At 38.1% G+C, this 23,276-nt stretch overlaps 1 protein-coding gene across 2 annotated transcripts in view; it reads left to right on the plus strand.

The window, feature by feature from the left end:
- Nucleotides 1-23,276, plus strand: part of AK5 (adenylate kinase 5) — a 99,766-nt gene that overhangs the window by 64,767 nt on the left and 11,723 nt on the right. For both annotated transcript variants that reach the window (XM_074906414.1, XM_074906413.1), the window contains exons 9-13: nt 5,631-5,673; nt 6,782-6,826; nt 16,723-16,886; nt 17,916-18,032; nt 21,863-22,051. In XM_074906414.1, coding sequence (XP_074762515.1) covers nt 5,631-5,673; nt 6,782-6,826; nt 16,723-16,886; nt 17,916-18,032; nt 21,863-22,051 — 558 coding nt within the window. The remainder of the gene's footprint in view (nt 1-5,630; nt 5,674-6,781; nt 6,827-16,722; nt 16,887-17,915; nt 18,033-21,862; nt 22,052-23,276) is intronic.

Consider the following 23,276-nt stretch of genomic DNA (forward strand, 5'->3'; position numbering starts at 1 on the left):
ATGCACTCGAGGTTCCCTGCTGCAGTAGCTTGATGCAACAAAAAGTCCCTGGGAGAATTTATACCAAATAGCATAAATACATAGAGAAGAATCATTTAAGGAGTGATGGTGATTTACTGAAAAGAAGAACAATAAAGGAAAAGCAGCAATAAGTTCTGGGAAGAATTTTGAAGGCACTGGGAACTTTCTGTAAATACAGATCTACTGAAAAGTAACAACACTGTATGTGACAAGTATTTTAAAATGAGCAATAGATAATAACTGTGCACAGACAATATGAGTGTCAAATGTCTTCAAAACTCAAAGATATTTAAAAATCAAGTCCCAGTTGTTCTCCAAGTTAGAAACAACGTTGTCCCCTCTAGTTCAGTCTTTTAAACCTAATATAAAAATTGCAGATGAAGCGTTTGGTTTACTAGAACGCTCTTAGGCTGCTCCGATCATGCAAAATGCTGTTACCCTGCTGGAAGGGGTGCTCTTATTGCATACCTTGGTTGGTAAGTTTGCCCTTAAAAGTTAGTTTCTTTCAAATTCTTTCCAGTTTTCCAGTGTCTGGAAATCAGTATGAAACTAAATAAATTTTGCTTTCATTTTCACACTTAATCATCACATGCATTTCTTGTCATTAAAAAAACCTACAGAAGTTACCAAAAACCCAACCTTCACACACTATAGCAAACAGACTGTGATTTTCCCCCTCTAAAGTACTGATAGGTATTATTCTATATGCTATAGAAGAACAAGAATGAAAAATCTGAAAAAAAAATCTTGCCTATCTTTAAAAGCTAGATAACTTGATCTTAGTTTACAAGTGTTAAAAATTAGTTAATCTCTACCTCTGTATAGATATAAATTTGTTTTATTTTCAGAACTGATAATTAGGTTCATTTTAAAAGAATCATGTCAGAAATTCTTGTCTTTGCTAGAAACCCAGAAGTAAAAGGGTATCACAGTGATCTAAAAATCTGTCAGCATTTTGTAGATGCTATTATAAACACTGATATTTTTTTTGCATTTTCCAGTTGTATGTACTCCCAACAAACAACGATCACCCAAAATAACATTAGTACTGTTCTCTCTTATTAATTACTGCTAGTCCTTTTTGACACAAATAACTCTTCTAGGAAAAAAAAAGCTTTGAAGTCTGAATGTATTTTATCTTAGTTACTTTTTTAATGTATTTTATCTTAGTTACTTATTTACTTTTATCTTATTTACTGTTTTATCTTATTCATTAGTTGTGGACCAGAGGAGGTCAGAGCACAGCCACCCCTGCTTTCCAGAGGCAGACTTTAACACTCAGCTTGCAGAAAGCAGCTCAGCCTCAAAAAGCGATTTGAATGATGAATTTAATAGCAAGCAACTGTATGGCTCATATGATCCATTCCCAAGGAACAATTGCCCATACATATGCTCATACCCAGCGTATCTCATAAAAACCAAACATTCACTTTTACAGGAAGAAAACATGAATTTAGAAGACGAATTCCACAGCTCAGCTCTGACTAGCCCCAGTTTCTTCCGATGCTTAACTTTGCCTATACAGAGCTTGCTCGTGGTCTTCACATTTTGCAAAATATATAATGACGCCACTTAGTGATAACTACATTTTTATAAACAGAGGCTGTATACATATAATCTGAAAGACTATCCTTTGTGATTAGGTGTATGCCTATTAAATCCAGCTGCAAAGACATGTCAAACTCCAGAACCACAGAAGTTGTGACAGACTGGACTGTGCTGAAGCAGACAAATTGTATACCCAGACAGTGCTCAACAGACATCTCATACTACTTTCTGATTCCTTAAACTATTCTTAATCAGGGAGAGCTAAAGCAGATTTTAAGGGTACTAGATGTAGAAGCATCATCTGCAAACATTTGAGATTTCATTTATTATTACTTTATTAAGGACTAGAATTTGAAGTAAATATACTATAGGCTAAAGATGTGAAAGTGGAAATCGAAGTCCTAAATCTAGTTTTGCTTCCATATGTAACTCTGTTTACATTGACAAGTCACCTAATATCTCTGCTAAAATGGAAATAATGCCCTTGCTTCTATTCCCAAAGGAAGTACAGGGAAGATTTATGTGGAACTGCAGTGTTCTTTGAAGAAATAAAATGCTACAGGAGTACATAAGTGTTTTGCATACCTAGCAACAAAGGGAAAATTATATAACTACAGTGTGCTGAGAAATTGGTAGATATATACCTACATTCCCAAAGGAATGCTGATGGGATCGCCATGATAAAACTACAGTCAGTTCTTGCCTGTACTTTCTACTGTATACATTATGTCATTCTGTATTACAGTTATGCTTGTCTATGCTGCTTTTTTTCTTACATATTAAGTTCGAGTCTCAATATTTTTAGGCAGAGAAACATGTAGTTTTTATTTTAGTAATTTGTGCCTTTGTGACATGTTCCTTTGTATATTTACATTCTCAAATTCAGTCTTGAAAATTGAGCATAATTTTAGGCAGCAATCATGCTGTATTTTAAAAGATGCTCTACTGCATCTTTTCTCCTTAATCCATGATTAGTTATCCTCTTCAGTAAATTTCTAGGAGGAACTCTTGTTATATCTGTTAGAAATCTGAATAAAATGTAGCAGTCACTTTTCACCACTATTTTCAGGAAACATTCATGTAACAACAAGGTGATAAGAGAACTTTTTTCCATGTTACAAAAACAAAACAAAACCAAACCAAAACCAAGGACTGGAGCAGAGGTTATTAATGGGTAACAGAAAAGTTTTTGCTTTTCATCAGGTAACAAACATTCACAACAGTTGTCATTAAATCCTATTGAAGAAAATGTCACATCCTTAAAAAAATATACTGCTTTCTTTAAAGTTATATGACTTAAGAGTCCTAGTTCTTTGCAGCAAAACTCAAAGATCTGGAGAATTCTGTATCATTTCCTTATTCTTTGCTGTGACTTACTGTCAGGTTTTTTTAATTATGGAAATTACTTCACAGCCTAGCATTCCTGATGCAGGAATACAACCTGTATTCCTGATGGCAATGTTTTGTAAAATACTATTAGCAATCTCTAGTAGTTGGTGGGACTTTTCCTTATGTGATCATTTGCTAAATCCAAGTTATTTTCCAAAGCACTTTGGTAACCTGCCATTCACCATTTAGAGACCTACTTGATAGAAAGACACAATCAGAAGTAGGTATTGTCAAACATAAGTATGAGGGGACTGGCATTAACCAGCATGCCAGTCTCTGCCGCTCTCTCAAGGCACTAGAAACCCTAGTCCCTTGAGCAAGTCTAGCTGCTCACCAAGATCAGCAAAAAACCTATTGCACTTTTGAGGAGATTGGGAGGAAAGGGGTGAAGGGAAATGGTTCTAAGTTGAATTGAAGTATGGAATAGTGAAAACTGTGTAGAAATACCTTGTCATCAAAGCCAAATTAATTGTAGCCCAACAGTTCTGATTTGTTCCTCCTGACTTCTTACAGCTCCTTTAGAGACTAGGCTTTCAGGACCTCTTTCCACCCCAGCTGGGTGCTGTTCAATTCTGTCTGAAAAAAATGTTTTTATGGAATAACTTATTCTCTGAAATACAGGGAAGCTTCTTTTTTCATGGAAGTTCAGCAGGGCTGTTTGTCGCACTTATCAAGCTGTGCGCTGAGTCGCCTTACAGAATCATGAAACAGAAACTTTGAAAAGAAAATATGGCCAAAAAAAGCGCAATTCACTTGAAAACAGTATTTCTGCACCTGAAAAGTGAGCAGTTACAGATCTAAGCAGAATTCATTATTTTGATGTTCCGGGTTCTGGTCAATGTCACTGTCACACTTCCTATTTACTTGCTTCTGAGTAGTGATTAGAATTCACTTTAATGGCTTTTGATAGCAGTTGTTCCTTGTGCAAACATGGCTTGTTGGTTAGCTAACATGTTGTTCTATTAAAGCAGATATGGTTGGTCAAATAAAAGCAGCTGATAGCTTATTTAACTTCAGTTCTGTGTCTAGTTTTTACATATCTTAGCTCTAAAAAATCAGAGCTGTTCCTGACTTAAATTGACCTTTATTATCAGCTGCTGCTCTGAGCATCCCACCAGGGTTACAGAGTCAGTTTTGTTCTGCAATTATAGGGGAGAACAAAGAGCAGTACTTGAAAGAAGTAATGCCTCTTTCATTTGATTGTAAACTTGTGTGATCTTGATTTTTAAAGAAACTTAACTCTAAACTCTGTGCCTAAAATTATTTTGATCCATAAACCTTCAAAGGCATGATAAGAAGTTGAATCTAAAACCAGGCCTTTTATATGTAATAAAACCTTTGCAGGGTAAAAGATTTTATTGTATTATTACATCAAAGAAAAAAGCACGTAGGCTTAATACTGTCACTTGAATTGTAGGAAAGAGATTAATGTCTTATTTAAAAAAAAATAAAATTCCTGAAGTACTCTCCTGCAAGCTTAGTGTGTCCAGTTGTTTTTTCTAATTTTGCCCCCCCTTTTTTTTTTTTTTAAGATGGCAGTTCTCCTGCTGCAGTGTAATAGGCTGAGAATTGCTGTGAATCAAAAAAAGAAAATGCTCTATGTAGCCAATGTAATGGTACTTCAGCCTAATGAAGAGTACTTCTGTTCCAGTGATAAGGGGGACACAAGGAGAATGCTGCAAGGGTCGTGCAAGAGCCTTGCAAATTACAGTGGCCAGTAGTTTACCAGTTCTATTCACCTTGCTATTTGTTTCGCTTCATCTATCCATGCAGCTATACAAATTTCGAACAGCGGCTATTTCTGACAGCATGCTGAGGCAGAACGTTAAGAGACTACAGCTTGATAACCCTGTGCTATTTTGAGAGGACTAGCATAGTGTATTCTGTGTTGATACTACACACCAGTGATGTAATATGAGCATGTTACTGTTGGTGCTATTATTGACATTTTATAGACTAAAGAACTGATGGTATGAGTATATTGACACTATATAACCCAGACTGTCCTGCATATATATAATTCTGATTTATAAGAACAATAAAGAATTCCCACTCTGACACTCTTGCTGGCCAGTATTTGTAATTCCTCATTGGTTGTACTATACCACACGTGACAAAATAATTCAAAATACCCAAGTATCAGGGAAGTATCAGGCCAAGTTCCGCATTTGCCTGGTGTAATCCCTCTTTGAGGTTCAGCAGCCTTTTTAACAACTTGTAGTTTGTGTTGCATTCTGAAGGTAAACACATTCAAGTTGTTTTAGACCAAAGACTAATTTAATCTTTATGCTGTGGCTCACTTCTAGAACTTACTCCAATATTGCCTTTCCACTACTAACAGCTTATCATACCATATTTAGTTTGGAAGCAATTCAGCACGCACATTGGTTTTAAATATCATGCTGTAATGGTGCAGTTGGACACTGAAAAAGCTGTTCCTTGCAAAAATAATATGGGCCAGTTAATCATCTCAAGTTATCTTGAGTTCTTCATGCTCATGTTCTATCAGTGCTACCAGCATTTCTGTGACATTGTTAACCATTTCTCAACATAGATTAAAAATCAAGAGGTTAAAACATAGAGAAGATGTTAAGATACACATAAGCAGATATAGGAAGAAATGCAAACTGTGCAGAATATCCATTTCAATTTGTCAATTACTTAATTCACAGGAGGAGGATCAGTCAAGCTTTTCTGGTTATGAGAGCACAGGAGGTGAGTCTTTTTTTCAGTGTCATTTTCCATTTAATTTTGAAATCTTTGATTTCCCCTTGTATGTAAATAGTTACTTAGAAGGTAAAGTGAATTCAGGTTTGTATTGTGAAAGTCATGCCTCAAATAATTTATTATCTTCATTCTGTTTGAATGCAAATTAAAGCTTACAAAAGATATTCTATGCTCTCTAAGCCAGTAGTTGAAAATTATGAGAAAATATTACTGTTAATCTGTGCATCAAATCTCATCGGTGTTTTCAGAAATCAGTGGTTACAAAAAGCTTGCTGGAAAGTCTGGGCTGCTAAGAGTCTAAGAGGAATGAAAGGATTAATCAAAACCTTTTATGGCTAATGGCGTTAGGTAATAAGAGATGTACACATCAATAAAAAAACCCAAAATTATGTGCGGTAAATTAATGTGTCTTGTAGGTGATTAAGTCAAAGCATAATAAAATTCCAGCAGGCTTAGATGATGCAAGGTTGCCTTCGGTACTGGTATAATCAGGCTAATGACTGGGACTCAGACTAGAAGGAACTGCTTTTTTAAAACATACAATTTCAGTAAAAGGCAAAGCTGTAGTACACAGAGTAGTTTTGGTGCTAAAGTGACAGTAATACCTGGATTTCTGTTAAGATTATTATTACTTGGCTGAATTTGAGGCTCAGGGGGAATTTAAGACTACATCTCAGTAGTGCACCAAATAAAATCTGAATGGGATGTGAACAATCTTCCATAGCAATTATAATGTAATAATGTAGTCAGGTAAAAATGCAATGGCTCAGGAGGCACATTATTACATCAAGACGCATCTGCTTCTCTTCTTTTCCCCCTCCCACCTCTTTCTCTTTTTTTTAAAAGAACTGATGTGTATGTGCAAAGTCTAATTTTCAGGTAAAATATTTTTATCATATCTGCAGTGAGAACTACGAAACTGGGAGATAAACAGGTTTGTGAATAATAGCTCCTTTTGGAATGCAGAGCATTATAGTAGAAAGTAAATCTAGTAAAATGAGATCACCTTGCATTAATATTACACAGTTCAGTGTAGAAAGTAGCTAAGATTAAAATTAGTAGCTCTTGAAAACTAAAGACTTTATTTTCATTTTAGACTTTTCAGAAGATCTGAAGAAATCAAACATAATTTTTGTTGTCGGTAAGTAGGATTCCTAATTTAGCTGCTACATTTGTAAATCTCCATGTTATTTAGTTTTGATTATATGATTTCTTTTAAAATTTAGCAGAACAGTTTGGTTAAGAGTATTTCCACTACAGTGGTGGTTTTAGTCTTTTGAAAGGGAGTTAGGATTCCATATCATGTTATTAACCTGGTCATGCTAACAACAGTTGTGTACAGCTCAGAGCAGGCATTATATTTAGGTGTGAACATATTCAAAATCACCTTAGCTCTTGTGTAGTTACTGTAGTGTTGCATGATCTCCCACAGCAAAGCTGCCTCACCAGCATTAGTTAAAATATTACCAGATTGGATTTATAATTCAGAATTTTAAGGTTTACAAAAAGGTTGAAATTGAGATTTAAAAAAAAATAAATGAAGTCTCTTCACCTCTTCATTTGTGAAACAACTTTTGTAAATACAGGTTGCAATTCTGCATGTGCAGTTAAAAAGTCAATGGATTAGTCACCATTCATGATACTTAGCATGCACTGAGGTTTTGAAGGTTCAAGGTTTACTTTATATTTGCTTTCTGGAAATCCACAGAGGAAAAGCACCATGTTAATGGCCAATATTATGTAAGTGTGACTAACATAATTAGCATAAACTTTGAACAGCCTTTTAGAACAAATTATAACCAGAAGATTTACAAGCTTCAGTTTAAAGTCAGTACTGGTAACTTGGAAAGAATAATTGGGTTTGTATCAAGCAGAGTTTTTCAGAACTGCTTTATGATACAGAGCAGGAACAACACATTTTCAGGTACCAAGTACCTAATGATAGATACTTTAACGTAAAATTACCCATGTTTGGGTAAGTCACTCTGTATTCTTTTTCTTAAAGGAAAAAAAAAATTACTTCTGAAATCAGGTATAAATGAGTGGAAGTTTCATTCAGAATTCAGGAGGCATCTAAAAATACCAGCAGGTTGAGGGAGGTGAACCTCCCTATTTAGCACTGGCAAGGCTGCATCTGGAGTACTGTGTCCAGTTTGGGCTCCCCAGTACAAGAAAGATAATGACTTACTGGAGTGAGTGCAGTGCAGGACCACAAAGATGTTTAAGGGACAGAAGGATCTTTCATATGAGGGGAGGCTGAAAGACCTGGGATTCTTCAGCCTGGAGAAGGCTCAGGGGATCTTACCAATATGTGTAAATACCTGATGGGAGGGAATGAAGATGAGGGAGCCAGAATCTTCTAAGTAGTGCCCAGTGACAGAACAAGAGAAAATGGGGACAACTTAAAATACATTAAATTCCATCTGAACACAAGAAAAAACTTTTTTACTACGAAGGTTGTCAAACACTGGAACAGGTTGCCCAGAGAGACTGTAGAGTCTCCTTTCCTAGAGATGCTCAACACCCAGCTGGACACAGTCCTGAACAACCCACTCTAGCTGACCCTGGTGTAACATTGTTGTTGGACTAGATAATCCCAAGAGGTTCCTTCCAACCTAAAGGATTTGGTGGAAAGATAGCATGTTTGTGTGTTGTACTTTTATCTCACCCTATTTTACACCAAATACAAGTTTAGTCAATTTATTGAAAGCCTATGGTGAATGTTATGTATTTGAAAAGTAAAATTAGGTTACTGAAGAGTTCGTTGGATACTTTGCTTAAGGGGAAGTAGCATAACAATTTTCAGTCTTTAAGAAAACTGTAATTTCATGCTTACTGAAGTATATCTTCCTGCTGCTTGCTACAGTGACAAATTTTCATTCTCTCTGCCTCGCATATCTTATTGGAAAATTATGTTTGGGCTTGTACAAACACAGATTTTTTTAAAAAAGTGAATACACTCAAGGAATTTTTCTTCTGAAATTGTCCATGGTAAGGCATAACTTTCATTTACCTCTAGACTGCTTTTTCTTTTGCAAAGAGAGGTTTTTAAATTTTTCATTTATTATTTTTTATAGACTGCCTACTAGACATCTTACAGCTTAAAACCAAAACCACACCTTTTCCCTATTTATGCCTACTCTTATATCCATCTCAGGCTTTCTAGTAAATGCTTTCTAGGAACAGAGGAAAATTCTGCTTAATCGAAAGTCTTAAGTTTTCTTTGGTGAAAATGTTCTAATGAAAAAGTTTGACTAAGTCCAATAATGAGTTACTTCTCAACAAATTACATAGAATAATTTATACTTTTCCCCAAAATACCCCCATCCGCACTCCCCATCCTCCCACTCCTGAAAAGCTTCTTGAATCTGATGTGAAGAGTGAGGGTATATTTTTTTCTGTGGGGTTCTTCTGGTTTGTTTGGGGGGTTTTTTTGTGACCAGCATGAGATCTTCGCAGTTGGCTGCAAAATCTTGATTTTACTCCATCTAAGTAGTGAGGGTAAATGGTATTTTCCAGAGAGACACATTTCTTGCTGGTGCTAGGTTGGAGCGGCCACAAACTCTTTTTCCTTATGGTCTTTTCAGGCAGGTAAGTCTGCTTGAGCCACTTGTTGACCCACATGCACCCCAGGTTTAACATTATACACACTAGCCAAATGCATACCATTTGCCTAGGCAGTAAGGCTGTCTCACATGTCAGTCGAACTGAATCTGATCACTGAATTGTGCAAGGACAAAAGAAAACTTTGAAGAAGCCTCACAGGAGCAGAACAAAACTGTGGCGGGGGAAGAAAAAAAAGCAGCACCACACATTCTCAGTGGCTAAGTATGCCGTTGCAGTGGACAGCACTAGAAACGTTCAGCCCATGCTACCTTGACTAGACAGAAAGCAGAGAAGTTGGGTTGGAGCATGCTGCTGTAGATACTTGAACAGGAAAAACTCTCTTGGGCTCAGGTGTCATTAGGAATGTTTATTCATTACATAAATGTATTTATGAGGAAATAAAAAGATGCTTATAAAGATATTTTAAAACTAGAGTTCTAAAGATGTGCATCTGAAGTAGTTTACAAACTAATTGAAATAAATACACCATCTGCCATACATGAGGAGATACTGTTTATAAAACAAAGGGAAAAAAAGCAGACAGTCCTCTCCCCCACTACTTTCCCTTGAAAATTGTCCAAAAAGGGAAAGAAAAAAAAAATCTAATTAGCAAAGATTTACATTAGAGCTAATGTAGGAATTAATTGGAATAACAGTCAACTTGGATTAATTAAACAACAATGTCAATGTTCTATCCAGACAGCAAAGTGGAGACGTAGAACCAGCAAGTCAAAAATATGGGAGATAAGAGCAGGTTAATAAAAGAGGCAAAACCAAGTTAAATTTGGCCTAAGAAGTTACAGAGAAAAATAAAAAATTAAACAGGTGCAAAGATAAATTTGGGGGATGTTCTAATACTCAAAACTTAGATAATTATTGCCAGTCACTATAAAAAAAAAAACACCCACAAAAAATCCCCACCAACCAAAAAAACCCCTTTTTAATCAGAGCAACACAAAAGTAAAATCTCAATCACAACGTATGATTTTATCATTCTTAACTAATGCAATACTCTGTATCACATCCAGAGAATTGTCATACATAACAAAGTTACTGGGAGCATTATTCCACCCTATCCTCTAAAACATAGCCACTCTTGGCTTTTGTTGAGGCTGAAACTGAAGCAGAAAGTTTTTGAGACCCTTTCTGCACTTTGGATCAGAGACAAACTCCCCACTTAATCTTAAATGTGGTGTTTAAAGTTTAGTCAGTGTAACCAATTTCCTCTGCAGAATCCTTGTCTTAGTCTGGCTGATGTACCAAAGCTGATAATGGTTTAAGCTTAATGTAAACAAGACCAGCTTTACAACTGACACTCTGAAGATATTATTACCACCTACACTTACAGATAAAACATTATCAGCTACAGACACTAGCTTCTTCTGCATACAAAAAACCCACCCCAAACTACATCACAAAACCCCAAACTCTTTATTTGTTCAAGGTATGTCAGACATTGAACGACTTGATCTAACTTTGAATTTAGCCCTGCTCTAAGTAGCGGGCTTTATCATACGAGATCCCTTTCAACTTCAATTATGCTGCAATACCTGTATTACATATTGCTCTTTCTACACTCAGATAGACCTAGGATGAGCAGTGCTGATATTAAAAAACCCAGTCAGTCCAAGCACTAACTCTAAAGCTGATCACAGAATCAGCTAGGTTGGAAAGGACCTTGAAGATAATCCAGTCCAACTGTTAACCTCGCACTGACAGTTCCCAACTACACCAGATCCCCCAGCGCTGTCAACCCAACTCTTAAACCCTCCAGGGATGGGGACTCCACCACCTCCCTGGGCAGCCCATTCCAACGCCTAACAACCCATTCTGTAATGAAATGCTTCCTGATATCCAGTCTAAACTTTCCCTGGTACAACTTGAGGCCATTCCCTCTTGTCCTGTCGCTTGTTCCTTGGTTAAAGAGACTCATCCCCAGCTCTCTGCACCCTCCTTTCAGGGAGCTGTAGAGGGCGATGAGGTCTCCCCTCAGCCTCCTCTTCTCCAGACTAAACCCCCCCAGTTCCCTCAGCCACTCCTCGTACGACCTGTGCTCCAGACCCTGCACCAGCTTCGTTGCCCTTCTCTGGACACGCTCGAGTCATTCAATGTCCTTTTTGTAGTGAGGGGCCCAAAACTGAACACAGGAATTGAGGGGCGGCCTCACCAGTGCCGAGTACAGGGGTGAGATCCCTTCCCTGTCCCTGCTGGCCACGCTATTGCTGACACAAGGCTGCTTTCTCTGACTTTCTATGAAATGAACTCCATGTTTTCTTTAAGAGGGACAAAAACTCAGTGATGTCCCAGAACATCACATCACTCTGCCAACACGTGTTCCAGGTTGTTTTCTGACTAAAATAATGTTTCAGGGAAAAAAAAAGCATTGAGGGTATTTTGTTGTTGTGTTTAAATAACAGCATCATTCCTATATGGTTTCACTCAGACTAAAGTCATATGGTGAGGTGCTACTGAGAAGCGTTCAAATGCCATATTCTGAAGCTAAGGCTTATTTTTAGATATATACATCATCCAAGTAGCATTGATAGGATTGCCAAATTGATCAGAGCCCCCAAAATCATAGCTTGAATATAAGAATAGCTTGACTGGGGTTATTTGGATTTCAGTTCTGACTTCTGAGGTTCCATTGTGCAGCTAAGTTTCACCTGCAAGCACTTTTCCATGATACAGGAATGATACTCATTATGAAAATAAGGTCTAGAAATTGAAACATATTAAAATGAATGGTGTGACTCTGTTGTAAATCCTGCTGCTGGCATTTTATGTAAATGCTCATGGTATTTTGGTGTATGATAAGATTTGGCAAGTTTAAAATAGAGACATCCCAGTCTGTCTGTATGACACTTCTGCTTTATTAATATTTCTGGCAGCAAAGCTGGTTCATGAACTGCTCATATTGCTTGTTCCTGTCCCTGCTCGCTCGCTGCGGCAGCCCTAGCTCCCTCTAGCATCATTAATTCATCTGCTTGTGATGATGTGCTCTAGGCCAGATGGGTACATTTGAATCACATGCCTAGGCTTGTGGTCTTTCATAGTCAGGGAGGGACAGGGGCATGAGGGAGAGCAGGTGTAAGAGACTCCATTTCTTAAACTAAGATCTTTCACTGATCTGAGTCAAGCTGCAGTTAAACATTCAGAAGTGCTGCTTGGGCAGCTGTCTTTTTTCCCACCCATGGAGGCCACCCCTTTTCTCATCTTTAAGCGCTCTGTGAAGCATTTCTGCAGTCAATAATTAAAGAGGGAAAGGTAAGCACCTAAGTCAGCAGTGCTGCCAGAAAGTTATTTACCAGAAGATCCCCTTACACAGTTTCACAGGCAGCTGGATCACTGTAATGGAGGGGTAGATGTGCTGAGGGAGTGCATAGACCTTTCAATCCAGCCTTGTCTACAGAAACACAATATACAGAACTGCATTTGATTTCTGTGCTCTGTTTAGTACCCTGGTTCCAGATGCTTTCAGATACTTGCTTCCTGTTCGTGTCAGGAAGCACAAAGGGACACACAAAGGATTCAGTTTCCAAGAATAATCTCACTAACTGATACAACATTCTTAATTTCTTAGTCTGCAATTTGTTATTAAGTTAATGAATGAGCTTTAGAGGAAGATGTACTGCACTTAGCAATACTAGCATAATACAAAAGCGTGCTAACATTGAAGAACTGCTGGTAGTTCAACATTCTCCTACAGGTTACAGCACACTCATAATTCCTGTGGCCATTTTCTAGGCTTTAACGCTTTACCTTCATGTCATACGTGAAAATCACAAGACAATACGATTAATCTCAACAGCAGGTTACTGTAAGTCTGTCACTGGTTAACACAATCTTTTTTTCCAAAATAAATGTAGGCAGAATAAACGATGACAGCATACAGAAAAAATGACAAATGTTCACAAAGAATCTTACGCCTTCACAACCAAAGTGGGGACATATTTTCCTCCTCTTCACAACTGAGCCATTGGGAAAACTTCACTACCTTTCTCAATGTCTCAAGTTTTTTCTGTTTGAAGAACAGCATAGCAAATTGCAGTGAAGGCTTCTTAACTGAAAATGTATTTGTGCTAGCTTTTGTTACCTTTTACGTGCAGCTGTTGTACCTTACAAACTTTGCCAAGTAGATTATTTCTCATTTTTTAAAGATCTTTTTAGAGTTCATAAATGAGACTCTAAAAGAAATAAATACAGGTTTTGCAACACTACAAATTTATAGTAAGCCTCATGACTACAGGGTTAATTTGTTGTTAAAAATGCTTACATAGCAGTCCTATAACTATATACCCTGAGCAGGAAGGAAGTATCTAATTAGTAAGGAAATGTACTTTCACATTTTTTCCCAGCTAAATGGCTCTTTTTCAGTCACATTAAATACTGGCCTTCAGAGGGAGACAAGACATTAACTAATACTTGAACTTCAGGCATGTAAATTAATACTGGCATAAATGCTGAGTATGTGTTTGGCCCTCAATGCTGAGTTTCCCAGAGTCGTTCAGCCTCCTCACAGATCAGGCCAAGCAAGAACTGCAGTCTCATTCATTTGTAAGAAACCACAGGACTTGATAAAGTGGGTCATATGCATTTGTCAAGCAGGAGGATGCTTTGCTACTCCATCAAGTGATACTAAATTAATAGCAGTGGCCAGAAAAATTACTGTTCTCAACACATAACTTATTTAATTATGTCTTTTCCTCTTTAAATTTTAATCTCAGCTTTGTTGGAACTCTTCTATGCGAAATAAACATGGTCAATTTTCATTAAAGTTTTGAAGGCACAGTAATTCTCATGGTGTATGCCCTCCATATTGCATCATTCTGACAGCGTTCTCTTTTAGAATACCAGCAGATGAAGGTATTATAGAAACACATCGACTTTTCTGATTATTTGTCTGCTAAACAACTAAAAATTATCCTTGTTATTTCTAAAAGGTTTTATTTAGCATATGAAGGGACATTATGAAATTTCTGTTTTGGCTCTAATTTCAGAAGAGAAAAAGTTATATAAGAAACAGAATAAAGTAATCTTTATAGCTGTTTTTTTTCTAATACTGTGTCTATACATCAAATAGGATGAAATTACTGCACTTCTAATATATTCAAGGCCAGGAGGCTGAATGTATAAACAAGCACGTGCACACACAAACTCACTCATCCAAAAAACCAAAACAGACCAGAAATAAAATTAATTGCCACTACAAATATTTAATGGTCTCATTATAGATAATTTGCCTATAATTTCTCTGCATCTATTTCTCTGTAGCCACTCTTATTTATTCCTTGTTTTCTTTCCATTGGTGCTTTTACAAAAGAAAAATGTTTTATTAAAGCAATAGAAAAACAACATGCAACCCACATTGGCAAGAAAATGAGACTGTGGCAAAGATATTTCTAGCTAAAATTGTAGCACAAGTGTGATTCTCACACCGTAGGCTGATAATTGTCTTTGTGAAGCTGAAATAAAAGACTGTGGGTTACAGTAGACAAAACCATTCCTTTAATGCTACTGCCTTATGACCCAATTTTTATTCTCAGCTACAGCACAGCAACTTTTCAGAAAGTTATATGCTCTGAGCAATTATTTCTTAAATTAAATTCAGAAGTTAAAAGAAAGTTCAAATCAGGAGGAGATGGTGTCAAATTCATTCTGTTGTGAACTTGTTATTCCAATATTTGCTCAGAAAGGTAAACAAAAAGAAAAATCACATTTTCTAGCATCTTAAATCCACATAATAGAGCTGTGTAAATCCCAACAATTGATAAATACAGAAGTCACATGCTTAAAAACCTTTATTGTAAAAAGGTTGGGTTTTTTATCTTGGCCTTGCCTCTTCTTTTGATTTTTCAACACTGTCTCCCTACAGGGGTGTAATTACCTCCTACTGCAGTAGATCTTCTCAACAGATCCATCAAAGACTGTGAAAATGCTGCTACACACCTTGAAATTTCTCCCCAAACCCTGATATTGTCAGAACAAACCTTTGCTTTCCTGGTTTCGCCCACCCCTGGCACCAACATGGCCCCTCAGCCCTCCCAGGGTGCTCACCTCAGCCCCGCCAGCAGCTCTAGGAGTCACAGCCATGGGAGCAGGATCCCTGAGAAGCAGCTTCCAGCAGTTTCTGTGGCCTGCCCACCTCTTCATCTGGGCTGGGGTGGCAGCTGCCCCTCAGCAAGGAGCTGAAGAGACACTTGGTGTTTCACATGGTCGGCCCTCAGGGTGAGGAAGGGAAAGCAGCCACCGCCACTGAGGAGGTGGGAGAGGGAACCTGCAGAGCAAGGAGGTGTCCAGAACCCCCAAGACAACCCCAGAAAAAGGGTGCTTGCCAGAGAGGCATCCAAGAGAGGCAGAGCTTTGGGACTCTGGAGGTGGCGGCAGCTCTCCTGTCAAAGGAGAGAGGGAAGCTTGAGGTGCCATTTCTGACAGGAGGACACCTGCAGCACTTGCCTGAGTTGCCATCTCTGTCTCCCCACAGACACTCAGGGAATGTGGGCACCCAGCCTCCAGCTGTGGTGAGCTGAGGGGCCAGCTGCCAGTGCCTTCTCTTCAGCCTGGGGAAAAAATCCCTTGAACAGCTTCACCCGAGCACCCTGTGGGCTGAAACTGCCCTTCACCCTTCTGGTTGTTTGACTCTCAGCCTGATTCAGAGGTGTTTTTCCAGCTGAGTACAGTTGTGGATGCAGAAGAGCGGGTGGTGACAAGGTCTCCCTGTGCCCTTTGTTGCTGAGCACTTTCCTCTTGCACTGCCCTGCAGCGCATGTGAAGAGCAAGGCAGTACCACAGCTGCAGGGAATAGCATGGCTGAGCCTGCCTCAGCGTTCAGCAGCTTCAACACCTGGCTCTCAGTTATCAGCAGGCATACCATCATGTGAGCTTTCCATCTCAAAGGGAAAGGGTGCAAGTACAGTGAAATTTTGTTCTTACATTTACCACAGTGCAGGAGGGTTTAGTTACTGGTACACCTACATGCATCCCACATAACAGAGGCAGGTTTCACTGTCTCTTTGCATTTCCCTTCTATTCCGTAAATAGGGGCAAAATATTTCCCTCGCAAGGATGCAGAGAACATTAGTTCGCTAATATTTGTTGCAGCTATCAAGCCGAATGTATACTGAAGGAACACCCTTCCCCACTGGCTGTCTGTTTTGTGTTTTTCCTTTACACAGTAGTGGTGTTTTAGGAACAGGTTCTCTTCTGCAAGAAATTTCACACTGTTGTGGCTCCTTCGACTTCAGTATGCATTTTTGAGTCAGTGGTGTAGTGTCTAAGAAGGGAAATTATAACTTTTTCTACTGTATAGAGTGTCTTTGCAAATAAAAAAAAAAAGCAGTCGCATCAATTTCCTCCCATTTTCTTGGTTGCTATAGTTTGAGAAAAGGTAGATACTTCTTCTTTTCTAATTCTAGATATTTTTCCCTCACAAAGGTGGGCCTGGCTCTGGCAAAGGTAGCCAATGTGAACAGTTAGCCAAGAAATACGGATTTACTCACCTGTCCACTGGTGACCTTCTCCAAAATGAGTTATTGTCGTTATCGGAGAGAAGTAAATTGATCAAAGACATCATGGAATGTGGTGAACCTGTGCCTGGCGTAAGCAATGGTTTTATTTGGGGTCCTAATGGTCAAACAAGGCAGTGGTAGGTAGATTGTGTAAAAGGGTGAAAATAATAGCCTAGAACTGATGATTCCCATTTAAGTAAAACCAATCTGCAGCTCGAGGGAGAAGTTTCCTCCTTACCAGATCTGTGGCACTTTTCCCTTTCTATGCCAGTATTTCTTTACATTTCAGACTCACATAGGCAACAAATTAGTCATGAAATCCAGTGAGACAGATGCTGTGTTATGCATTGCAAAGTGTAAGAATAAGTATGGGAAACAGAAACTTTATGTCCATTTTATAGCTTCACATTTCAGATTCAGAGCTGATCTTCCTGGCAGCTATTCTGATTTACAATACCTGCAGCAGTTCCCTGCAGATCTGGCTGACATCCCAGAGTAGCTGGACTAAAGTTTAATGGAGACTATGAAGACAGAGTTTGTTGTTCTCAGCTGGACTTGGCTTTTACATGGCAGGTCTGCAGCCCCAACTCTTGGCAGGTCTTCAGCAAGTGCAGCTAGATCGTAGGGTGTGTTTGTTAATGAAAAATACTGGGAAGTGCTGCTCAGGGGAAACTAAAAGCTGTGCGGAGGCTTGATTGTGATTGCTTTGTTCTTCGGTGTGTTTGGTCAGATGGTGTCTCTTATCACTTTCCATGTAATATAATTATATCAATGACATAGCAAAATGCAGTAGATTGGAAAATGCTGCAGCGGTACTCCAAAGTTTCACAGGTATTCACATTAATTTTGAAACTGTGAAATATTCCCAGCTATCTAGAGATCACTTCGGGAACTTCAGATAGGTTGCAACACTAGATTTGTGTAGCATAGCTGGTCCCAAGAGGAGAAAAAGTAGAGAATGCCCAGCTACCTGCAGGACAGGAAGAACACCTGCAATCACAGGACAGGACCTGCTTTTAGCAAAACTAGTTCTCAAGGGCATAGGACTAAAGTCAGTGTAACAAACAAAGGCATCAATCTTTCTTATTAAGCAAGTAACTCCCTTTCTTTCCAATGCAGGGTATTGTCCTAGAGCTACTGAAGGAAGCCATGGTTTCCAAGTTAGGGGACACAAAAGGATTCCTGATCGATGGGTATCCCCGGGAGCTGAAGGAAGCAGAAGAGTTTGAGAACAAGGTGACCATATAACTGTAATGCTGTTTTAACTCCTATTAAGATACGACTGTACTTCTCATGCTGCTTGCGTCCTCATCTTTAGCTGATTGCAATGGGGATGTGTAAGGAGCCAATTCAAGAGTGTTGTGCTGTTGATCACCGAAACTTTGGCACCCCATCGTTGTAGCAACTCCAGGTTTTGCCTTCACCTACACAGACTCTGTAATACCAGAAGTAAAGGCTGATTTTACCCAAATTTAATGTAAACCAGGAACAATTCACATTTAGTGGAATGGACCATTTTTAGAATCCATTTTCTAATTTTAGTGGATGGCTGCTGTATTCTCATGAAATCTCATCAAGCGCTATTTGATGTAGGTTCATGAAAACATGTACCTTTGCAGTTAATATCTCTTACTATTGAGCTGGCTCTGCTAAAGCTTGCTGCCAGTTAGAAACAGCAAAACACAGATTTAATTTTTGTGATGAGTAACAGGTGGTGTTGCCATGAAAAGAGCGTTTTGCAAGTGACTGCGTGGCAGTTCAGAGAGTTATTGATTTCCGCAGCATGTGCTAAGACCTACTGAGAAGTCTCAGCTGTACATTTCTCAATCTGCAGAAAATACTCCATATAATAAGGGCTATGAATGAATTTGCCAGGGTTTAGGAGAAAAGAAGTGGTGAACTAGGGGAAATAGTTAAGTATATATTCTATCATATTACACTCCACAAATGCCCTATACAAGTTTGAAAGGCAATAAAAACTTTAATGAATCATCTGTTTTTCTCCCTGAATCTTTAGCTGCTTTATTTAGTTGATTACCACAAAAGCCTAGCAAGATTTAGGCATCAGAAGATGGACAAAGTAGTGGGCAATGGGATTTGCTATAGAAGCCATTAACAGAAATGTTGATTTGTTAGTTCCTTTACTAAAGTGCAACAGACTATTAAGAAGACATTGGAGATTTGTTTCCTTTTGTGTGGAAGGAAGAACTATTTCAGCAGTGCTGCTTTTCTGGCAGGCATACATGTCCTGTCCTGTCCTGGTGTATGCTATGAAGTAGGACTTGGAGATTGGAGTGTCCTGGACTGAGGCATTGCCAAGCAAACAAGTCTTGATGCATACAGTGCAAAAGCAGAGCCCCTTTCAGTTCCTGTAAACTCTGCAGCAGCAAAAGATCCTGTAGTCCTGAGCTGCCTTCCACATTTGGAGTATGTGGAAGCTGATAATTTTGAATGTGCTGTCATCCCTGTTGTATCCATGTATCCACTTCAGTTTTTGCAGGATGAACTTAGCTGACTGTGAGCTACTTGGTAAGTCTGTGAAGTTTTTTTAAATGAGTCATTATTGAGATAATGCTTTGCAGTTCTTTCTAAAGGGTGGTGAGAAGTTCTTCCTACATTATAATTGAATGAAAAGAGGTGAACATCAGGGTTTATTAATTAATGTCAGCAAAGTGCAAATGAATAATGCTACGTATCTACATGATGTGTAAAAAGCATTATAATTGTTAACAAAGAGCTGTTCTGTTTAGAAGACATCAGGAATAGTGCTCATACTTGAAAGCTTGACAGCCCTCAATAGAATCAGCTATGTAAAACCAGCTTATTCTCCAGCCAGTTTTGCCCAATTCCTTTCTATTACATAATTGTACTTTTATCTAGCTGTAATTCTAAAGAAGCACATGTCTCTGTTCCCTCCTTGGTCTTTCTGCTATGTGAGAAGTAGAAAACAATATTAAATTGTAAGTTCCACTTCACCAGGTGGAAGATACCCAATAAGACAGAGTAAAGACCCAGTACACTAGGGTCGTTTGGCTTGCTGCAGCTGTGCTGGAATATCTGATAGGGGCATTACATTTACTTTCTGCAGTTTTTAAGTGACATTTCTGTAACATTTTGAATTCCAGAGAATAGCAACATTGAAACTTTAAAGGGAACCGTATATATTTTTCAAAAGCAAATCAGATCTGGTCTGTCAAACAGGATACTATTATCTGATTCTACCACTTAGTAGACTCCTTCATATCCTCATTGTAAGGTGATGATATGGCTATAACTGATGAAAGGAGTCATTCCTCGTTTATTCTGTTGCAATTTAGAACAGATCATAGAATTCCTCATGTGGAGCTTGGAGGAAATAACTTCTTACCATCCTAGTCTGATTATACAAAAGGACAATTGTTTAAATCATTGATTAAGCCCACATCTTTTTAAACTTTTCTATCTAAGTCTGTTAAAACTGCCTTGTTGGCTTTTTAATCCCCAAACCCAATACTGCTGCTTCTAATAGCATTAGTGTTTTCTGAGCTGAGTGGAAAAAATGGGTGGATGGATAAAAGCCTGTCATTGAACTGTCTGACATAATCCCTTTGCTTCAGCTGTCTCTTAGAAAGTCATTAAGGTAGTAGAAAGGTCAACCTAATCCAGACAACCTCAGTCAAATGCAGAAGGCTTAACATAAAATATTTACCTTTAGAATATTTCTTCCTTTAAGAGCTGTCAACAGAGGTAGCAATGGCAATTTTCATATATCAGTCCTTTAGACTTTCTTTGCTGTAGCCATGGTAAAAGAGTGAATTTCTAATGGTCACTAGTGTGAAGAACAGTTGTCTTTTCTCAGGACTTCTCACTCTTTCCTAAAAGGTGTTCTCCAGATCCTTTCTGGAAAGGTAAAGAATGAGAAAAAGCCCAAGAGCATCACTGAAGGATTTAATATATGGAAAAACTGGCACATTACTTTTCTCTGATCCTTTAACACCTTTATTTTACTTGATAGAGTGGAGTTTATCCCTTTAGACTCAGCCCAACAGTCATTGCTCAGATAAAACCTTGTGTCAGAGAGAGCTGTGCCTGAGCAGAGTGCATGACAGAGTGTATTGCAAGATTTATGCTAAATGACACACATATTTTTCAGCATCTTGGGGAAAGAACGATGGGGATTTTTGTTTAAAACTTCTGTCTCTCTTCTAAAGCATAAGGAACATTTTGCTCTTTCTTGCCAGTTCTTTTTCACCCATAAAGTGCTGCAATATCTACAGTCAAATGTAGATAGAGACAATTATTTACTATATTTTCCAAGGCCTGGGAATAAAAATAAATAAATCCATATTTATTTTCTTTATAGAAAAGGGCAGACTCTCCCTTATGACTAGTTTGGCACTAGTCAAAAAGCACTAAATGGTGGGTTTCTCATAGAATTTGGGAATTACCAACTTGAAAATAAATTGATCGCATCCTTCCTTTATACCACGTGTAGTAATGTTGTAGAGCTACACTGAAAATATTGACATAAAATAGTGTGTGATGTGAAGTAATTCACAGGATGTATTCCTGTGACTATGTCTAGTAAGAAGCATTTGATGGTGTTCCTGAGCCTGTTTGTTGCTATTCACTTCTGTTTCAAGTGGGCACACTTTAATTTTGACATTTCCTTCTATTGCCTTTTGAAATTCTAAGCTGTAGTTTACCACTCCCTGAATGAAAATTTACTTTTTACAGATTGAACAAAGCAAAAGCTAGAAAAATAACTGTAAAGCATGTCATGAGTCCAGTGCTGTTTGCATCAAGCTTTTGGCAGACAGTTGCAAATAATGAACAAACTGATGATCTTCAGTCCAAGTAGCTGGTATTTTTCAGATCGTATCTCTTTTTCTCTGTATGTGTAGAGCCCAATCGATGATCCTGAATATTGGGATTGTCTGTGCTGCATAGATTCTGCACAGACAAAGTAATCAGCTAATAAATTCCTTGATTACTCTTTTGGTAGCTTTTCTTTTTAAAATTTTCCAAACCAAATCAGTTTTACTGGGCCAGTGGTTTGAATACTTACTGTTTTTCTTTGTCTGTAGATTGGGGAACCAAAACTTGTGTTCTGCTTGGACTGCTCTGCAGAAACCATGAGCAGTCGCCTTCTGATGAGAAATCGGAGCAGTCAGCACTCTGATAATGCTGAAACCATCAGGGAAGGGATCGAAAGCTATTACCAAGCATCAAGACCTGTGATTGCATACTATGAAAGGAAGACACAGTTATGCAAGGTAAATTGCTTGACCTTTTTAATGAAATTATTGCTTTTTAGTTCCATTATATGAGCAATATTTAGAAAATACTGACACAACACCATTTATGAACTGTATTAGTTTCTGCACTTTACAGTTCCTATCTTACGCTTCCCTGGTTTGTTTGCAGCTTCTACAAACTTCTGAGTTCCACAGTACAATTTGAAAGAACAGAACCACAGGTTTATCCTGAGTCTGAGAACATATCCTGAATCACTACCTCATCTGTATAGAATCTCTTATTAAACGTTAATGCTGGAAAGCTTTTCTTTAAGTATTAGGATTTATTCCTCTATAAGGGCTTTCAGAATTAGGATGAAAGATTATGTTAATCCAAAAACCGTTAGTTAAATTTACAAAACTGACAGTATATATCCTGAAATAAAACAGATCTGCACACAGGAAGGATCTTTCTGCTGGAATAAATGGCATAGTTAGATGGATTTCAGTGAATTACCTCAGTTTGCACCTGCTCAGGAAGTGATATTTAAAGCATTCTTTTTATTCTCTAATCAATACTTTACAGAGAAGTAAGAAAAATTCTATCAATGCAGTTAACTGATGTATGTGTTGGCACATCTGTAAATCCATTTACATGGGTTGTTTATATTTCTTTTGATATATTTCTCTTCTCTGTCATGGCAAACTGTCCCTTATGTTCAGCTACAGGAAATATCTAGTCCTACTGATCCTTCTTGTCCTAAAAGGGAAATAATCCAATAATAGTTGCTGGAAATATTATGGGAGCTTTTTTCTAGAGGCTGTAACAAACATGAAAATCACATATCTCAAACCCGTCTCCTCTGCAAAGTTCCCAAAAGAGATACATGCAGATAATTTATGCACCCATGTCCTGACCTGAGAATAGATGTAGCCCTGAGAAAACTGATACTCAAAGGGAGAGTCCTGATTTGTGTCCTTTGCTAACCCCACAATAAGTGCACAGAAGGCAAACTCTAGAGTGGCTGAAAAAAAAATCCCCAATTACTTTTCTTATTTAAGCTTAAGAACGATTATCTGGTTTTATTTGTATTTTCTTTTAAAACCTACCTTGCCAACATTGCAATCTGCATCTAAGATGCATCTAACTAAGAATTCAGTACAATACACCAGCACAGTGTGATGCAGAGGGAAATGGAGCATTCTGTGTCTCTTAAGATCTTATTCCAGTGAGCTGTGCCTACCATGGTGTTTCCCTTTTTGA

This window comes from Athene noctua, chromosome 5 (genome assembly GCF_965140245.1).
Source record: "Athene noctua chromosome 5, bAthNoc1.hap1.1, whole genome shotgun sequence".
Classification (NCBI taxonomy): domain Eukaryota; kingdom Metazoa; phylum Chordata; class Aves; order Strigiformes; family Strigidae; genus Athene; species Athene noctua.